The sequence below is a fragment of the Entelurus aequoreus genome, linkage group LG20 (genome assembly GCF_033978785.1).
Source record: "Entelurus aequoreus isolate RoL-2023_Sb linkage group LG20, RoL_Eaeq_v1.1, whole genome shotgun sequence".
Lineage (NCBI taxonomy): Eukaryota > Metazoa > Chordata > Actinopteri > Syngnathiformes > Syngnathidae > Entelurus > Entelurus aequoreus.
In genome coordinates, this window is record NC_084750.1 from 51470837 (window position 1) to 51488891 (window position 18055).

An 18055-nucleotide genomic window follows, 5' to 3' on the forward strand; every position below is an offset into this window, starting at 1 on the left:
TTAGGGTTAGGGTTAGGGTTAGGGTTAGGGTTAGGGTTAGGGTTAGGGTTAGGGTTAGGGTTAGGGTTAGGGTTAGGGTTAGGGTTAGGGTTAGGGTTAGGGTTAGGGTTAGGGTTAGGGTTAGGGTTAGGGTTAGGGTTAGGGTTAGGGTTAGGGTTAGGGTTAGGGTTAGGGTTAGGGTTAGGGTTAGGGTTAGGGTTAGGGTTAGGGTTAGGGTTAGGGTTAGGGTTAGGGTTAGGGTTAGGGTTAGGGTTAGGGTTAGGGTTAGGGTTAGGGTTAGGGTTAGGGTTAGGGTTAGGGTTAGGGTTAGGGTTAGGGTTAGGGTTAGGGTTAGGGTTAGGGTTGGGTTAGGGTTAGGGTTAGGGTTAGGGTTAGGGTTAGGGTTGGGGTTGGGGTTAGGGTTAGGGTTAGGGTTAGGGTTAGGTTTAGAGTTAGGGTTAGGGTTAGGCATAAAGAAAAAGAGTTGGTTAGGGTTAGGCATAGAGAAAGAGAGTTGGTTAGGGTTAGGGCTAAGGGTGGGGGTGGGGCGATAGAAAAGAGCGAAAAAAAAGAATAAGAAGGGTGTGCACGGTCCGTCTATGGCCCAGCGGGCTCGCACTCATGTCTCATTGAGCCCCCCCGGGTGTCTAGTACCCAGTCTGTGGATCCAGAGGCCTTCCGCCCGCCTCCGTTGGGCGGCACTCCATCTGGAGTTGGCTTGGACCACACACGCCCGGACAGAAGCCCACCCGTGCCGGATAAAGTGTTGGACAAGGTAGGTGGTGGTGTTCTTCTGCCGGACAATGTTATATTTATGTTGGTGGAAACGGGTGGCGATGGTGTTACCCGTTTCACCAACATACATAGCACGGCAACGCTGGCAGAGGATAACATACACGCAATTTTTGACCTGCCCGTCTCCTCTGCACAGCGGCCGGAAGACCTTACCGCTGTGGCGATTGACCAGCCAAGGGATGTTCCGCAAGGGAGCGCTGCTCCGGGCCGAGGGCGGATCTCCGGTGGAACTGATCCGAGCCCTGACAAGCAGATCACCCAGGCTGGGATTTTTGCGGTAGGCCGAGACCAGATAATAGTCCTTCAGTTTGCCGCTTTTCTCCACAAAGGTACAAAAGTTACCCTTGACCCTTCTGGAAACCTGTACCGCCGCAGGCGAGAAGGTTGTAATGAGGGGGATCATGTGTTTACCAGGGGGAGGCTTCTTCTGGTCCAGGAAGCACCTGAACTGTCTCCTGAGGAAGGATCTGGAATACCCTCTCTTCCTCAGGGCCGTGAACAGGGCTCCCATGGCCGTTACAAAGTCCTCCCGCCTGGTGCAGATCCGGTGGAACCTCAGCAGCTGGGACTTCACCAATCCCGCGTAGGTGTGTCGGGGGTGGAAGCTGGTTTTGTGGAGGAGGGCATGGGTATCCGTCTCTTTAAAAAACACCTTAATGTCCAAATGGTGAGTGGAGGTGAAATCCGGACCCTTGAAGGTGGTAGTGTCCAGGAAGTCCACTGACGTGGGGCTGGTGGTGGACTTAATGGTGATACTGGGGTTGTGGGTATTCAGGGTGTGGCGGAACCCCTCAAATTCCTCCATGGAATGAGTCCACACCCCCCAGATATCATCCAAATACCTGAAATAATGGAGGGGTCTGATTGCGCAGGCAGCAAGGGCAGAGGTCTCCCATTCTGCCATGAAGATGTTAGCATAGGCCGGAGCAAACTTTTTGCCCATGGCCGTGCCCTTGATCTGTAGAAAGAACCGGCCATTGAACTCAAAGTCGTTCCTCCTGAGGTTGATGTCGAGAAGCTGGAGGAGTTCCTTCTCGGGCCTGCTAACATCTCGGTATTTATAAAAAATGTTTTTGACGGCTTGGATGCCCTGGTCAATGTCAATATTCGTGTACAAACTATCAATATCAATGGTGAACAAGACTGCCTCTTGGGGAATGATCAAATTTTTAATTTTGTCAATAAAGTCATATGTGTCCTTAAGATAACTCTCGTGTTTAATGGAGAGTGGGGTCAAAAAGTAATCTATAAACGCCGCCGTCCTGTAGGTTTCACTGCCGCAGTCGGACACAATGGGCCTGCCCGGGGGTATCTCGTACGGTCGGCTCCACTTGTGTCGTTCCTTGTGGATCTTGGGGAGCAAGTAGAACCTACGGGGGCGGGGCTCCGATTCGCCCAAGAGGTAAGTCTTTTGTTTGTGGTTAATGAATCGTTTTTTCATTAAATTTTTGACTATGTTTTCGACCATAGGGATCGTTTGTGGGTAAATGGGCGTGGCCAATGGTTGGTAGTAGGTGGTATCACTCAATTGTCTGGTGCCCTCCCAGACATATTGAGACCTATCCATGATGACCACTGCGCTACCCTTGTCTGCCGGCTTAATAATTATGTTCCTGTTGTTTTTCAGGCTATGCAGGGCCTCTGTTTCGTACCGCGTCAGGTTGGGCGCGACCGCGAGGGCGCAGCCCGATAGGAGCGACGGGTGTTCGTCCGCCAGGACCAGCGTTTGGACCTCTGGAGGAAGCAGTCCCGGTGAGGGCTCCCAATCGGACCTCGGGGTGAAAGGTCGCGGCCCAAGAGACTCTTGCTTTTCATAGAAAACCGCAGTTTTGACACTTCTATGATATTCCTGCAGGTCGAATTTTACTTGATGGTGCCACTCTGGACTGAGGCTGGTGGACGGGACGAAACTGAGGCCCTTGTCGAGGAGGGAATGCTGCGATGAGGTAAGTAGGAAATTTTTTGATAAATTTACGATGTTTTTGTTTGTGTTTATGTTTCCCCCCCGAAAGGTCGGGCTTTTGGGGAGGTCAAGTTTAAACAGTGATACCAGTGCCTCATCATGTTCTTGGCTGTGTCCTTTGTCCAATGGATCTTGTCCCTCCCCGTTTCAAAATCGTCGTCGGCGAGTGCCGGGAAGAATTGGAGGCGGGCTTGGATGTAATTGTTAATCAGCCGGAGGTTGTCCTTGTGTTCCTCGGGCAGGGATTCCGAGAAATTGAGGAGGGGGATGAAGACTTCGGCATTAGGGAAGGTCGTTTTGGCCGCTTTAAGGGCCCTCCGGAGCTGTTTGAAGGTGGTAACCTTGGGTTTTTGTTCCCTATTATTGATACCGAATGCTAAGACCACCTTCTCAACCTCAGGACTAACTGCTGTTTTTTTCAGGATGGCCTCTGCATGGAGAAATCTGGCCCCCGGGTAGCTGTCGATCTGGATGTCCTGGTGACGAAAGGCTGGAAGGTGCTTGAGGTTAGAGTCCCCGATCACCACGACCTTCCTGCTGACAGACAGGTGCCAATCCATCATTTTTCGATCCGAGTTGATGTGCACAGTGGGCTTTCTGGCAGTGCTCGGACTCGTAGGCGTGGTAACCTGCGCCGTACTATTGTCTTCTGTCGGCTGTGAAGTCGAAGTGACTGTTTTTGTTTTTTTCTGGCTTCCAGAAAACAGTTGGGCCCAACTTGGGGTTCTCAGACCCAGGACAGGCCTGTCTGGGACGGACGTCTCCGGGAGGGGCACGCCCGGGAGGAGTGGATCCGGGACGGGTAGGTCCAAGAGGGGCGTGTCCGGGAGGGGCGTGTCCGGAAGAGGCGTGTCCGGAAGAGGCGTGTCCGGAAGAGGCGCGTCCGGAGGAGGCGTGTCCGGAGGAGGCGCGTCCGGGATGGGCGGGTCCGGGAGGGGTTCCTGTGACCGCTCAGGGTAGAGTAGGTACCAGGGTGGAGGCGTGTCCGGGGAAGACTGATCCCGTGTGGGCGACCCCGACTGCTCAGGTAAGTGTTGGTCCGTCTCTGGCTGGTCAGGAGTCCCCCGCACATTCTCATCCCCATGTATCAAAATCAACGCACTGTGTTCAACAGGTGGAGCCGGGCGAGGCGGCGTGTCGGAGACCACCGGGAGGACCCCGATCTCAGCACCGACCCGCGATCGCGGCCCTTGCGGCCGGACCAAAGGTGCCTCGACGATAGCGTCGTCGGCAGGTCTGCTGCACGGCTTGCGAGGTCGCGTTGCTCTCTGGGCCACAGATGGTTCGGTAGCCGGAGAGGAAGGCGACAAGACCGGGAAAGGGACCGGAGTCACCCGTCCACGCGGGCCCCGATCCTGCTCCACCTCAGGGGACCACTCCCTGGTAATGGGGTCGGTCATGGTGGACACCGTGGCGTGTGCAGCGGCAGTTGGTAGAATGACCGGCGGGGGCAGCGAGGGGTGCACCACCTCCATGACAACGCGGTTGTCCAACGAGTCCGAGTCCGCTCGAGGCTCGGTACGTCGGCGCCGCGCTGGGGGCAACACCTCCTCAACGGCCCGGGTGTCAACCAAGACCGAGTCCACCTGAGACTGGGCCTGCTGGAGCGTCTCAGTCGTCAGCCTGCGCCCTAGGTGTGTCTTGGCCCACGCCGAGGCCACTTTGAATGGGGCTTCCCAATTGTGTGAAATAAATTCCCCCAGTTTATCAGCTTCTGATTGCAGTGTTTTATGGTAATGTTCCCTAAGAATTATAATTGTAGAATGTGCCCAATTTTTTGCATTACCCTTTATCCGGTCTTCTGTGTCGGGGTTGGTAACAGCTGGTCTGATGCCCGTCGTCAAAGCAAGTTCCATCCTAGTGATGGTAAGTGGTTGTTGTTCCTTGCTGACGTTTTTTAGATGATGTACCACTTTAATGATGTTGTACATAATCCTAGCTATGGAGCTAAAGTCGGGGTCCAGATTGTCAGGAGAAGATGCCCTGGGGGGATGTGCCTGGTTAATCTTGGCTGTTCTTTCTTTGCGGCGTTTTCCCCGTGCTGTTTTGTGTTGTTTGTTACCCCTATGATTTGCCCTATGAGTCCCCCTGGGATAGGGAGGGTTATCATGGGTAGGGTGGAAATTTCCCCTGTTTTGGCGGGGCATGTCATCTGCCGGAAAATTGGGATGTTGCGGTTGGAAGCCTCTGAAAAATGTGTTATTATTTTGGCGTGCAGTGTCGTTGTTTCGCCACTGTGGGGCGCTGTCTCGTATCTCACGCGCGTTATGATCCCGGTGACGCGCGTCATGATCCCGGCGACGCGCGTCAAGATCCCGGCCACGCGCGTCATGATCCCGGTCACGAGCGTCATGATCTCGGTCACGCGCGTCATGATCCCGGTCACGCGCGCCACGATCACGGTCACGCGCGCCATGATTACGGTCACGCGCGTCGCGATCACGGTGATGCGCGTCGCGATCACGGTGACGCGCGTCATGCTCACGGTGACGCGCGTCATGATCACGGTGACGCGCGTCATGATCACGGTGCCGCGCGTCATGATCACGGCGACGCGTGTCCCCTTGGAAGCGGCCATGGCCGCCGCAACAATGATCGTGATCATGAGGCCAACCTCGAGTCACTTCAGCATATGTTAGGTGCTGAAAACGGCCGGAAAATTGTGTGTTTTGGCCGTAATGGCGGTCGTTATGATGCGGGGATCGGGAACGCGGAACCATCTCGCGCTGCTGGCACTGTTTCCGTCCGCGCGGACGGACCTGGTGCCATTCCTCGTCCTCCCACGCCGTCATTTTTTGGAAAATGCGTTATTTTGGTGATTAGAATAAGGTGGGTAGGCTAAAATTATATTAGGGACTAAGGTAAGTAGGGTGAAATGGAAATTAAAATTGTATGGGAAATAATATATATATATATAAAGTGAAACAAGAGAAAACCGGCGAGCTTCCGCCCGCTGTGTGGCGCACTTCCGCCCGGACCGGATGTCTCAAGATGGCCGAGAATGCGAAGCACTCTCGACAAAAAAACAAATTAACAAACAACTAAGGGCGGTTCTGCGAAGAACGATAAAAAATCCCCAAGGAAAGGGGTTGAACTAACTAGCTAAGAAACTTAGGCTTGTAAAACTGAACGTAAGTAAGCGAATTGTCAACGGACTTTTCGCCTCGTGGGAGACCAGCTCGCCACGGCACCAAATTAAAGGGAAAGAGGGAAAATGGGAGAAAAGGAGGTAAAATAGTGTAAATTTGTGATAAATGCAAGTCTTGTTTCGCAACGTTTCGGTACTCTCTGTACCTTCTTCAGGCGTAAGACTTGTCTAACTGAATGAGTGTGAAAATCGGCTTGTTCGTGCAATTTCGTGAGCTGTTGCTCCTCTGGTGGTTAGATGGCAAGTGAGGCCATTGGCTGCGAGAGGTGGGGTGGAGTCATGGCTGGCAGAAAATAAGGAATTATTTTTGCAAAGCAAAAACTCTCCACTGATAAACCACGTGACTGCAGGAATGTGTGGCCCCAAGCACAATTAACCCCTATAGAATTGCTTATAATAGTGAATTAAAATAAAGATCAATAATAAAATATAATAAAAAAAATTATATATATATATATATATATATATATATATATGTACAATTATGTCCACATATACAGATATATACTATACTATATATAAAAAAAGGTTAGAAAAATTCACTATTAGTTGCACAGTGAACCAAGCCGTGGACCAAGGTAAGTATGGCTCCTTTATGGAGTCCGAACAGGTCCAACAATGTTTTTAGGAAGTTTTTCAGGTTTTTTAATGTGTTTTTGTGAATTTTTGAGGTTTTTTGTGATTTTTTAAGATGTTTTTTGTATTTTTTTGCAGGTCCTCGTAGGAGTGCTGGGACATCCGGGGCCCCCCCAGCGCCGGAATGTCCGAATACCCAGGTAAGTAGCTGTACAATGCAGGTAAGTAGGGTAAGTGGGAATAATATGATGTTGTTTTTGTTGTTTGTGTGTACACAAATGGCCCAGGTGGGCCCACAAGGCAGAGCGCGAGCCGTGAGTGGACCAGAGGCACAGGCGGGTTAGGGTTGGGGTTGGGGTTAGGGTTAGGGTTAGGGTTAGGGTTAGGTTTAGAGTTAGGGTTAGGGTTAGGCATAAAGAAAAAGAGTTGGTTAGGGTTAGGCATAGAGAAAGAGAGTTGGTTAGGGTTAGGGCTAAGGGTGGGGGTGGGGCGATAGAAAAGAGCGAAAAAAAAGAATAAGAAGGGTGTGCACGGTCCGTCTATGGCCCAGCGGGCTCGCACTCATGTCTCATTGAGCCCCCCCGGGTGTCTAGTACCCAGTCTGTGGATCCAGAGGCCTTCCGCCCGCCTCCGTTGGGCGGCACTCCATCTGGAGTTGGCTTGGACCACACACGCCCGGACAGAAGCCCACCCGTGCCGGATAAAGTGTTGGACAAGGTAGGTGGTGGTGTTCTTCTGCCGGACAATGTTATATTTATGTTGGTGGAAACGGGTGGCGATGGTGTTACCCGTTTCACCAACATACATAGCACGGCAACGCTGGCAGAGGATAACATACACGCAATTTTTGACCTGCCCGTCTCCTCTGCACAGCGGCCGGAAGACCTTACCGCTGTGGCGATTGACCAGCCAAGGGATGTTCCGCAAGGGAGCGCTGCTCCGGGCCGAGGGCGGATCTCCGGTGGAACTGATCCGAGCCCTGACAAGCAGATCACCCAGGCTGGGATTTTTGCGGTAGGCCGAGACCAGATAATAGTCCTTCAGTTTGCCGCTTTTCTCCACAAAGGTACAAAAGTTACCCTTGACCCTTCTGGAAACCTGTACCGCCGCAGGCGAGAAGGTTGTAATGAGGGGGATCATGTGTTTACCAGGGGGAGGCTTCTTCTGGTCCAGGAAGCACCTGAACTGTCTCCTGAGGAAGGATCTGGAATACCCTCTCTTCCTCAGGGCCGTGAACAGGGCTCCCATGGCCGTTACAAAGTCCTCCCGCCTGGTGCAGATCCGGTGGAACCTCAGCAGCTGGGACTTCACCAATCCCGCGTAGGTGTGTCGGGGGTGGAAGCTGGTTTTGTGGAGGAGGGCATGGGTATCCGTCTCTTTAAAAAACACCTTAATGTCCAAATGGTGAGTGGAGGTGAAATCCGGACCCTTGAAGGTGGTAGTGTCCAGGAAGTCCACTGACGTGGGGCTGGTGGTGGACTTAATGGTGATACTGGGGTTGTGGGTATTCAGGGTGTGGCGGAACCCCTCAAATTCCTCCATGGAATGAGTCCACACCCCCCAGATATCATCCAAATACCTGAAATAATGGAGGGGTCTGATTGCGCAGGCAGCAAGGGCAGAGGTCTCCCATTCTGCCATGAAGATGTTAGCATAGGCCGGAGCAAACTTTTTGCCCATGGCCGTGCCCTTGATCTGTAGAAAGAACCGGCCATTGAACTCAAAGTCGTTCCTCCTGAGGTTGATGTCGAGAAGCTGGAGGAGTTCCTTCTCGGGCCTGCTAACATCTCGGTATTTATAAAAAATGTTTTTGACGGCTTGGATGCCCTGGTCAATGTCAATATTCGTGTACAAACTATCAATATCAATGGTGAACAAGACTGCCTCTTGGGGAATGATCAAATTTTTAATTTTGTCAATAAAGTCATATGTGTCCTTAAGATAACTCTCGTGTTTAATGGAGAGTGGGGTCAAAAAGTAATCTATAAACGCCGCCGTCCTGTAGGTTTCACTGCCGCAGTCGGACACAATGGGCCTGCCCGGGGGTATCTCGTACGGTCGGCTCCACTTGTGTCGTTCCTTGTGGATCTTGGGGAGCAAGTAGAACCTACGGGGGCGGGGCTCCGATTCGCCCAAGAGGTAAGTCTTTTGTTTGTGGTTAATGAATCGTTTTTTCATTAAATTTTTGACTATGTTTTCGACCATAGGGATCGTTTGTGGGTAAATGGGCGTGGCCAATGGTTGGTAGTAGGTGGTATCACTCAATTGTCTGGTGCCCTCCCAGACATATTGAGACCTATCCATGATGACCACTGCGCTACCCTTGTCTGCCGGCTTAATAATTATGTTCCTGTTGTTTTTCAGGCTATGCAGGGCCTCTGTTTCGTACCGCGTCAGGTTGGGCGCGACCGCGAGGGCGCAGCCCGATAGGAGCGACGGGTGTTCGTCCGCCAGGACCAGCGTTTGGACCTCTGGAGGAAGCAGTCCCGGTGAGGGCTCCCAATCGGACCTCGGGGTGAAAGGTCGCGGCCCAAGAGACTCTTGCTTTTCATAGAAAACCGCAGTTTTGACACTTCTATGATATTCCTGCAGGTCGAATTTTACTTGATGGTGCCACTCTGGACTGAGGCTGGTGGACGGGACGAAACTGAGGCCCTTGTCGAGGAGGGAATGCTGCGATGAGGTAAGTAGGAAATTTTTTGATAAATTTACGATGTTTTTGTTTGTGTTTATGTTTCCCCCCCGAAAGGTCGGGCTTTTGGGGAGGTCAAGTTTAAACAGTGATACCAGTGCCTCATCATGTTCTTGGCTGTGTCCTTTGTCCAATGGATCTTGTCCCTCCCCGTTTCAAAATCGTCGTCGGCGAGTGCCGGGAAGAATTGGAGGCGGGCTTGGATGTAATTGTTAATCAGCCGGAGGTTGTCCTTGTGTTCCTCGGGCAGGGATTCCGAGAAATTGAGGAGGGGGATGAAGACTTCGGCATTAGGGAAGGTCGTTTTGGCCGCTTTAAGGGCCCTCCGGAGCTGTTTGAAGGTGGTAACCTTGGGTTTTTGTTCCCTATTATTGATACCGAATGCTAAGACCACCTTCTCAACCTCAGGACTAACTGCTGTTTTTTTCAGGATGGCCTCTGCATGGAGAAATCTGGCCCCCGGGTAGCTGTCGATCTGGATGTCCTGGTGACGAAAGGCTGGAAGGTGCTTGAGGTTAGAGTCCCCGATCACCACGACCTTCCTGCTGACAGACAGGTGCCAATCCATCATTTTTCGATCCGAGTTGATGTGCACAGTGGGCTTTCTGGCAGTGCTCGGACTCGTAGGCGTGGTAACCTGCGCCGTACTATTGTCTTCTGTCGGCTGTGAAGTCGAAGTGACTGTTTTTGTTTTTTTCTGGCTTCCAGAAAACAGTTGGGCCCAACTTGGGGTTCTCAGACCCAGGACAGGCCTGTCTGGGACGGACGTCTCCGGGAGGGGCACGCCCGGGAGGAGTGGATCCGGGACGGGTAGGTCCAAGAGGGGCGTGTCCGGGAGGGGCGTGTCCGGAAGAGGCGTGTCCGGAAGAGGCGTGTCCGGAAGAGGCGCGTCCGGAGGAGGCGTGTCCGGAGGAGGCGCGTCCGGGATGGGCGGGTCCGGGAGGGGTTCCTGTGACCGCTCAGGGTAGAGTAGGTACCAGGGTGGAGGCGTGTCCGGGGAAGACTGATCCCGTGTGGGCGACCCCGACTGCTCAGGTAAGTGTTGGTCCGTCTCTGGCTGGTCAGGAGTCCCCCGCACATTCTCATCCCCATGTATCAAAATCAACGCACTGTGTTCAACAGGTGGAGCCGGGCGAGGCGGCGTGTCGGAGACCACCGGGAGGACCCCGATCTCAGCACCGACCCGCGATCGCGGCCCTTGCGGCCGGACCAAAGGTGCCTCGACGATAGCGTCGTCGGCAGGTCTGCTGCACGGCTTGCGAGGTCGCGTTGCTCTCTGGGCCACAGATGGTTCGGTAGCCGGAGAGGAAGGCGACAAGACCGGGAAAGGGACCGGAGTCACCCGTCCACGCGGGCCCCGATCCTGCTCCACCTCAGGGGACCACTCCCTGGTAATGGGGTCGGTCATGGTGGACACCGTGGCGTGTGCAGCGGCAGTTGGTAGAATGACCGGCGGGGGCAGCGAGGGGTGCACCACCTCCATGACAACGCGGTTGTCCAACGAGTCCGAGTCCGCTCGAGGCTCGGTACGTCGGCGCCGCGCTGGGGGCAACACCTCCTCAACGGCCCGGGTGTCAACCAAGACCGAGTCCACCTGAGACTGGGCCTGCTGGAGCGTCTCAGTCGTCAGCCTGCGCCCTAGGTGTGTCTTGGCCCACGCCGAGGCCACTTTGAATGGGGCTTCCCAATTGTGTGAAATAAATTCCCCCAGTTTATCAGCTTCTGATTGCAGTGTTTTATGGTAATGTTCCCTAAGAATTATAATTGTAGAATGTGCCCAATTTTTTGCATTACCCTTTATCCGGTCTTCTGTGTCGGGGTTGGTAACAGCTGGTCTGATGCCCGTCGTCAAAGCAAGTTCCATCCTAGTGATGGTAAGTGGTTGTTGTTCCTTGCTGACGTTTTTTAGATGATGTACCACTTTAATGATGTTGTACATAATCCTAGCTATGGAGCTAAAGTCGGGGTCCAGATTGTCAGGAGAAGATGCCCTGGGGGGATGTGCCTGGTTAATCTTGGCTGTTCTTTCTTTGCGGCGTTTTCCCCGTGCTGTTTTGTGTTGTTTGTTACCCCTATGATTTGCCCTATGAGTCCCCCTGGGATAGGGAGGGTTATCATGGGTAGGGTGGAAATTTCCCCTGTTTTGGCGGGGCATGTCATCTGCCGGAAAATTGGGATGTTGCGGTTGGAAGCCTCTGAAAAATGTGTTATTATTTTGGCGTGCAGTGTCGTTGTTTCGCCACTGTGGGGCGCTGTCTCGTATCTCACGCGCGTTATGATCCCGGTGACGCGCGTCATGATCCCGGCGACGCGCGTCAAGATCCCGGCCACGCGCGTCATGATCCCGGTCACGAGCGTCATGATCTCGGTCACGCGCGTCATGATCCCGGTCACGCGCGCCACGATCACGGTCACGCGCGCCATGATTACGGTCACGCGCGTCGCGATCACGGTGATGCGCGTCGCGATCACGGTGACGCGCGTCATGCTCACGGTGACGCGCGTCATGATCACGGTGACGCGCGTCATGATCACGGTGCCGCGCGTCATGATCACGGCGACGCGTGTCCCCTTGGAAGCGGCCATGGCCGCCGCAACAATGATCGTGATCATGAGGCCAACCTCGAGTCACTTCAGCATATGTTAGGTGCTGAAAACGGCCGGAAAATTGTGTGTTTTGGCCGTAATGGCGGTCGTTATGATGCGGGGATCGGGAACGCGGAACCATCTCGCGCTGCTGGCACTGTTTCCGTCCGCGCGGACGGACCTGGTGCCATTCCTCGTCCTCCCACGCCGTCATTTTTTGGAAAATGCGTTATTTTGGTGATTAGAATAAGGTGGGTAGGCTAAAATTATATTAGGGACTAAGGTAAGTAGGGTGAAATGGAAATTAAAATTGTATGGGAAATAATATATATATATATAAAGTGAAACAAGAGAAAACCGGCGAGCTTCCGCCCGCTGTGTGGCGCACTTCCGCCCGGACCGGATGTCTCAAGATGGCCGAGAATGCGAAGCACTCTCGACAAAAAAACAAATTAACAAACAACTAAGGGCGGTTCTGCGAAGAACGATAAAAAATCCCCAAGGAAAGGGGTTGAACTAACTAGCTAAGAAACTTAGGCTTGTAAAACTGAACGTAAGTAAGCGAATTGTCAACGGACTTTTCGCCTCGTGGGAGACCAGCTCGCCACGGCACCAAATTAAAGGGAAAGAGGGAAAATGGGAGAAAAGGAGGTAAAATAGTGTAAATTTGTGATAAATGCAAGTCTTGTTTCGCAACGTTTCGGTACTCTCTGTACCTTCTTCAGGCGTAAGACTTGTCTAACTGAATGAGTGTGAAAATCGGCTTGTTCGTGCAATTTCGTGAGCTGTTGCTCCTCTGGTGGTTAGATGGCAAGTGAGGCCATTGGCTGCGAGAGGTGGGGTGGAGTCATGGCTGGCAGAAAATAAGGAATTATTTTTGCAAAGCAAAAACTCTCCACTGATAAACCACGTGACTGCAGGAATGTGTGGCCCCAAGCACAATTAACCCCTATAGAATTGCTTATAATAGTGAATTAAAATAAAGATCAATAATAAAATATAATAAAAAAAATTATATATATATATATATATATATATATATATATGTACAATTATGTCCACATATACAGATATATACTATACTATATATAAAAAAAGGTTAGAAAAATTCACTATTAGTTGCACAGTGAACCAAGCCGTGGACCAAGGTAAGTATGGCTCCTTTATGGAGTCCGAACAGGTCCAACAATGTTTTTAGGAAGTTTTTCAGGTTTTTTAATGTGTTTTTGTGAATTTTTGAGGTTTTTTGTGATTTTTTAAGATGTTTTTTGTATTTTTTTGCAGGTCCTCGTAGGAGTGCTGGGACATCCGGGGCCCCCCCAGCGCCGGAATGTCCGAATACCCAGGTAAGTAGCTGTACAATGCAGGTAAGTAGGGTAAGTGGGAATAATATGATGTTGTTTTTGTTGTTTGTGTGTACACAAATGGCCCAGGTGGGCCCACAAGGCAGAGCGCGAGCCGTGAGTGGACCAGAGGCACAGGCGGGTTAGGGTTGGGGTTGGGGTTAGGGTTAGGGTTAGGGTTAGGGTTAGGTTTAGAGTTAGGGTTAGGGTTAGGCATAAAGAAAAAGAGTTGGTTAGGGTTAGGCATAGAGAAAGAGAGTTGGTTAGGGTTAGGGCTAAGGGTGGGGGTGGGGCGATAGAAAAGAGCGAAAAAAAAGAATAAGAAGGGTGTGCACGGTCCGTCTATGGCCCAGCGGGCTCGCACTCATGTCTCATTGAGCCCCCCCGGGTGTCTAGTACCCAGTCTGTGGATCCAGAGGCCTTCCGCCCGCCTCCGTTGGGCGGCACTCCATCTGGAGTTGGCTTGGACCACACACGCCCGGACAGAAGCCCACCCGTGCCGGATAAAGTGTTGGACAAGGTAGGTGGTGGTGTTCTTCTGCCGGACAATGTTATATTTATGTTGGTGGAAACGGGTGGCGATGGTGTTACCCGTTTCACCAACATACATAGCACGGCAACGCTGGCAGAGGATAACATACACGCAATTTTTGACCTGCCCGTCTCCTCTGCACAGCGGCCGGAAGACCTTACCGCTGTGGCGATTGACCAGCCAAGGGATGTTCCGCAAGGGAGCGCTGCTCCGGGCCGAGGGCGGATCTCCGGTGGAACTGATCCGAGCCCTGACAAGCAGATCACCCAGGCTGGGATTTTTGCGGTAGGCCGAGACCAGATAATAGTCCTTCAGTTTGCCGCTTTTCTCCACAAAGGTACAAAAGTTACCCTTGACCCTTCTGGAAACCTGTACCGCCGCAGGCGAGAAGGTTGTAATGAGGGGGATCATGTGTTTACCAGGGGGAGGCTTCTTCTGGTCCAGGAAGCACCTGAACTGTCTCCTGAGGAAGGATCTGGAATACCCTCTCTTCCTCAGGGCCGTGAACAGGGCTCCCATGGCCGTTACAAAGTCCTCCCGCCTGGTGCAGATCCGGTGGAACCTCAGCAGCTGGGACTTCACCAATCCCGCGTAGGTGTGTCGGGGGTGGAAGCTGGTTTTGTGGAGGAGGGCATGGGTATCCGTCTCTTTAAAAAACACCTTAATGTCCAAATGGTGAGTGGAGGTGAAATCCGGACCCTTGAAGGTGGTAGTGTCCAGGAAGTCCACTGACGTGGGGCTGGTGGTGGACTTAATGGTGATACTGGGGTTGTGGGTATTCAGGGTGTGGCGGAACCCCTCAAATTCCTCCATGGAATGAGTCCACACCCCCCAGATATCATCCAAATACCTGAAATAATGGAGGGGTCTGATTGCGCAGGCAGCAAGGGCAGAGGTCTCCCATTCTGCCATGAAGATGTTAGCATAGGCCGGAGCAAACTTTTTGCCCATGGCCGTGCCCTTGATCTGTAGAAAGAACCGGCCATTGAACTCAAAGTCGTTCCTCCTGAGGTTGATGTCGAGAAGCTGGAGGAGTTCCTTCTCGGGCCTGCTAACATCTCGGTATTTATAAAAAATGTTTTTGACGGCTTGGATGCCCTGGTCAATGTCAATATTCGTGTACAAACTATCAATATCAATGGTGAACAAGACTGCCTCTTGGGGAATGATCAAATTTTTAATTTTGTCAATAAAGTCATATGTGTCCTTAAGATAACTCTCGTGTTTAATGGAGAGTGGGGTCAAAAAGTAATCTATAAACGCCGCCGTCCTGTAGGTTTCACTGCCGCAGTCGGACACAATGGGCCTGCCCGGGGGTATCTCGTACGGTCGGCTCCACTTGTGTCGTTCCTTGTGGATCTTGGGGAGCAAGTAGAACCTACGGGGGCGGGGCTCCGATTCGCCCAAGAGGTAAGTCTTTTGTTTGTGGTTAATGAATCGTTTTTTCATTAAATTTTTGACTATGTTTTCGACCATAGGGATCGTTTGTGGGTAAATGGGCGTGGCCAATGGTTGGTAGTAGGTGGTATCACTCAATTGTCTGGTGCCCTCCCAGACATATTGAGACCTATCCATGATGACCACTGCGCTACCCTTGTCTGCCGGCTTAATAATTATGTTCCTGTTGTTTTTCAGGCTATGCAGGGCCTCTGTTTCGTACCGCGTCAGGTTGGGCGCGACCGCGAGGGCGCAGCCCGATAGGAGCGACGGGTGTTCGTCCGCCAGGACCAGCGTTTGGACCTCTGGAGGAAGCAGTCCCGGTGAGGGCTCCCAATCGGACCTCGGGGTGAAAGGTCGCGGCCCAAGAGACTCTTGCTTTTCATAGAAAACCGCAGTTTTGACACTTCTATGATATTCCTGCAGGTCGAATTTTACTTGATGGTGCCACTCTGGACTGAGGCTGGTGGACGGGACGAAACTGAGGCCCTTGTCGAGGAGGGAATGCTGCGATGAGGTAAGTAGGAAATTTTTTGATAAATTTACGATGTTTTTGTTTGTGTTTATGTTTCCCCCCCGAAAGGTCGGGCTTTTGGGGAGGTCAAGTTTAAACAGTGATACCAGTGCCTCATCATGTTCTTGGCTGTGTCCTTTGTCCAATGGATCTTGTCCCTCCCCGTTTCAAAATCGTCGTCGGCGAGTGCCGGGAAGAATTGGAGGCGGGCTTGGATGTAATTGTTAATCAGCCGGAGGTTGTCCTTGTGTTCCTCGGGCAGGGATTCCGAGAAATTGAGGAGGGGGATGAAGACTTCGGCATTAGGGAAGGTCGTTTTGGCCGCTTTAAGGGCCCTCCGGAGCTGTTTGAAGGTGGTAACCTTGGGTTTTTGTTCCCTATTATTGATACCGAATGCTAAGACCACCTTCTCAACCTCAGGACTAACTGCTGTTTTTTTCAGGATGGCCTCTGCATGGAGAAATCTGGCCCCCGGGTAGCTGTCGATCTGGATGTCCTGGTGACGAAAGGCTGGAAGGTGCTTGAGGTTAGAGTCCCCGATCACCACGACCTTCCTGCTGACAGACAGGTGCCAATCCATCATTTTTCGATCCGAGTTGATGTGCACAGTGGGCTTTCTGGCAGTGCTCGGACTCGTAGGCGTGGTAACCTGCGCCGTACTATTGTCTTCTGTCGGCTGTGAAGTCGAAGTGACTGTTTTTGTTTTTTTCTGGCTTCCAGAAAACAGTTGGGCCCAACTTGGGGTTCTCAGACCCAGGACAGGCCTGTCTGGGACGGACGTCTCCGGGAGGGGCACGCCCGGGAGGAGTGGATCCGGGACGGGTAGGTCCAAGAGGGGCGTGTCCGGGAGGGGCGTGTCCGGAAGAGGCGTGTCCGGAAGAGGCGTGTCCGGAAGAGGCGCGTCCGGAGGAGGCGTGTCCGGAGGAGGCGCGTCCGGGATGGGCGGGTCCGGGAGGGGTTCCTGTGACCGCTCAGGGTAGAGTAGGTACCAGGGTGGAGGCGTGTCCGGGGAAGACTGATCCCGTGTGGGCGACCCCGACTGCTCAGGTAAGTGTTGGTCCGTCTCTGGCTGGTCAGGAGTCCCCCGCACATTCTCATCCCCATGTATCAAAATCAACGCACTGTGTTCAACAGGTGGAGCCGGGCGAGGCGGCGTGTCGGAGACCACCGGGAGGACCCCGATCTCAGCACCGACCCGCGATCGCGGCCCTTGCGGCCGGACCAAAGGTGCCTCGACGATAGCGTCGTCGGCAGGTCTGCTGCACGGCTTGCGAGGTCGCGTTGCTCTCTGGGCCACAGATGGTTCGGTAGCCGGAGAGGAAGGCGACAAGACCGGGAAAGGGACCGGAGTCACCCGTCCACGCGGGCCCCGATCCTGCTCCACCTCAGGGGACCACTCCCTGGTAATGGGGTCGGTCATGGTGGACACCGTGGCGTGTGCAGCGGCAGTTGGTAGAATGACCGGCGGGGGCAGCGAGGGGTGCACCACCTCCATGACAACGCGGTTGTCCAACGAGTCCGAGTCCGCTCGAGGCTCGGTACGTCGGCGCCGCGCTGGGGGCAACACCTCCTCAACGGCCCGGGTGTCAACCAAGACCGAGTCCACCTGAGACTGGGCCTGCTGGAGCGTCTCAGTCGTCAGCCTGCGCCCTAGGTGTGTCTTGGCCCACGCCGAGGCCACTTTGAATGGGGCTTCCCAATTGTGTGAAATAAATTCCCCCAGTTTATCAGCTTCTGATTGCAGTGTTTTATGGTAATGTTCCCTAAGAATTATAATTGTAGAATGTGCCCAATTTTTTGCATTACCCTTTATCCGGTCTTCTGTGTCGGGGTTGGTAACAGCTGGTCTGATGCCCGTCGTCAAAGCAAGTTCCATCCTAGTGATGGTAAGTGGTTGTTGTTCCTTGCTGACGTTTTTTAGATGATGTACCACTTTAATGATGTTGTACATAATCCTAGCTATGGAGCTAAAGTCGGGGTCCAGATTGTCAGGAGAAGATGCCCTGGGGGGATGTGCCTGGTTAATCTTGGCTGTTCTTTCTTTGCGGCGTTTTCCCCGTGCTGTTTTGTGTTGTTTGTTACCCCTATGATTTGCCCTATGAGTCCCCCTGGGATAGGGAGGGTTATCATGGGTAGGGTGGAAATTTCCCCTGTTTTGGCGGGGCATGTCATCTGCCGGAAAATTGGGATGTTGCGGTTGGAAGCCTCTGAAAAATGTGTTATTATTTTGGCGTGCAGTGTCGTTGTTTCGCCACTGTGGGGCGCTGTCTCGTATCTCACGCGCGTTATGATCCCGGTGACGCGCGTCATGATCCCGGCGACGCGCGTCAAGATCCCGGCCACGCGCGTCATGATCCCGGTCACGAGCGTCATGATCTCGGTCACGCGCGTCATGATCCCGGTCACGCGCGCCACGATCACGGTCACGCGCGCCATGATTACGGTCACGCGCGTCGCGATCACGGTGATGCGCGTCGCGATCACGGTGAC

At 52.9% G+C, this 18055-nt stretch overlaps 2 protein-coding genes across 2 annotated transcripts; both read left to right on the forward strand.

The window, feature by feature from the left end:
- The first annotated feature begins 5256 nt into the window (after positions 1–5256).
- Positions 5257–11593, forward strand: LOC133635738 (uncharacterized). Its single transcript, XM_062028989.1, has 5 exons — positions 5257–5371; positions 6600–6661; positions 6749–6800; positions 6985–7178; positions 7335–11593. The coding sequence occupies exons 1-5, from the start codon at positions 5257–5259 to the stop codon at positions 7920–7922; spliced, it is 1011 nt and encodes a 336-aa protein (XP_061884973.1). The 3' UTR covers positions 7923–11593.
- An 87-nt stretch (positions 11594–11680) lies between these two features.
- LOC133635739 (uncharacterized) lies at positions 11681–18017 on the forward strand. The gene is made up of 5 exons (XM_062028990.1): positions 11681–11795; positions 13024–13085; positions 13173–13224; positions 13409–13602; positions 13759–18017. Exons 1-5 carry the CDS (start codon positions 11681–11683, stop codon positions 14344–14346), a joined length of 1011 nt encoding a protein of 336 aa, XP_061884974.1. The 3' UTR covers positions 14347–18017.
- Positions 18018–18055: the final 38 nt, after the last annotated feature.

Coding starts and splice junctions, on each gene's coding strand:
- LOC133635738 (XM_062028989.1), top strand. CDS start 5,257: ATGATCACGGTGCCGCGCGTCATGATCACGGCGACGCGTGTCCCCTTG. Junction 6,662..6,748: donor CGGAATGTCCGAATACCCAG/GTAAGTAGCTGT, acceptor CAAATGGCCCAG/GTGGGCCCACAAGGCAGAGC. Junction 6,801..6,984: donor TGGACCAGAGGCACAGGCGG/GTTAGGGTTGGG, acceptor AAGAATAAGAAG/GGTGTGCACGGTCCGTCTAT.
- LOC133635739 (XM_062028990.1), top strand. CDS start 11,681: ATGATCACGGTGCCGCGCGTCATGATCACGGCGACGCGTGTCCCCTTG. Junction 11,796..13,023: donor CTCGAGTCACTTCAGCATAT/GTTAGGTGCTGA, acceptor ATTTTTTTGCAG/GTCCTCGTAGGAGTGCTGGG. Junction 13,225..13,408: donor TGGACCAGAGGCACAGGCGG/GTTAGGGTTGGG, acceptor AAGAATAAGAAG/GGTGTGCACGGTCCGTCTAT.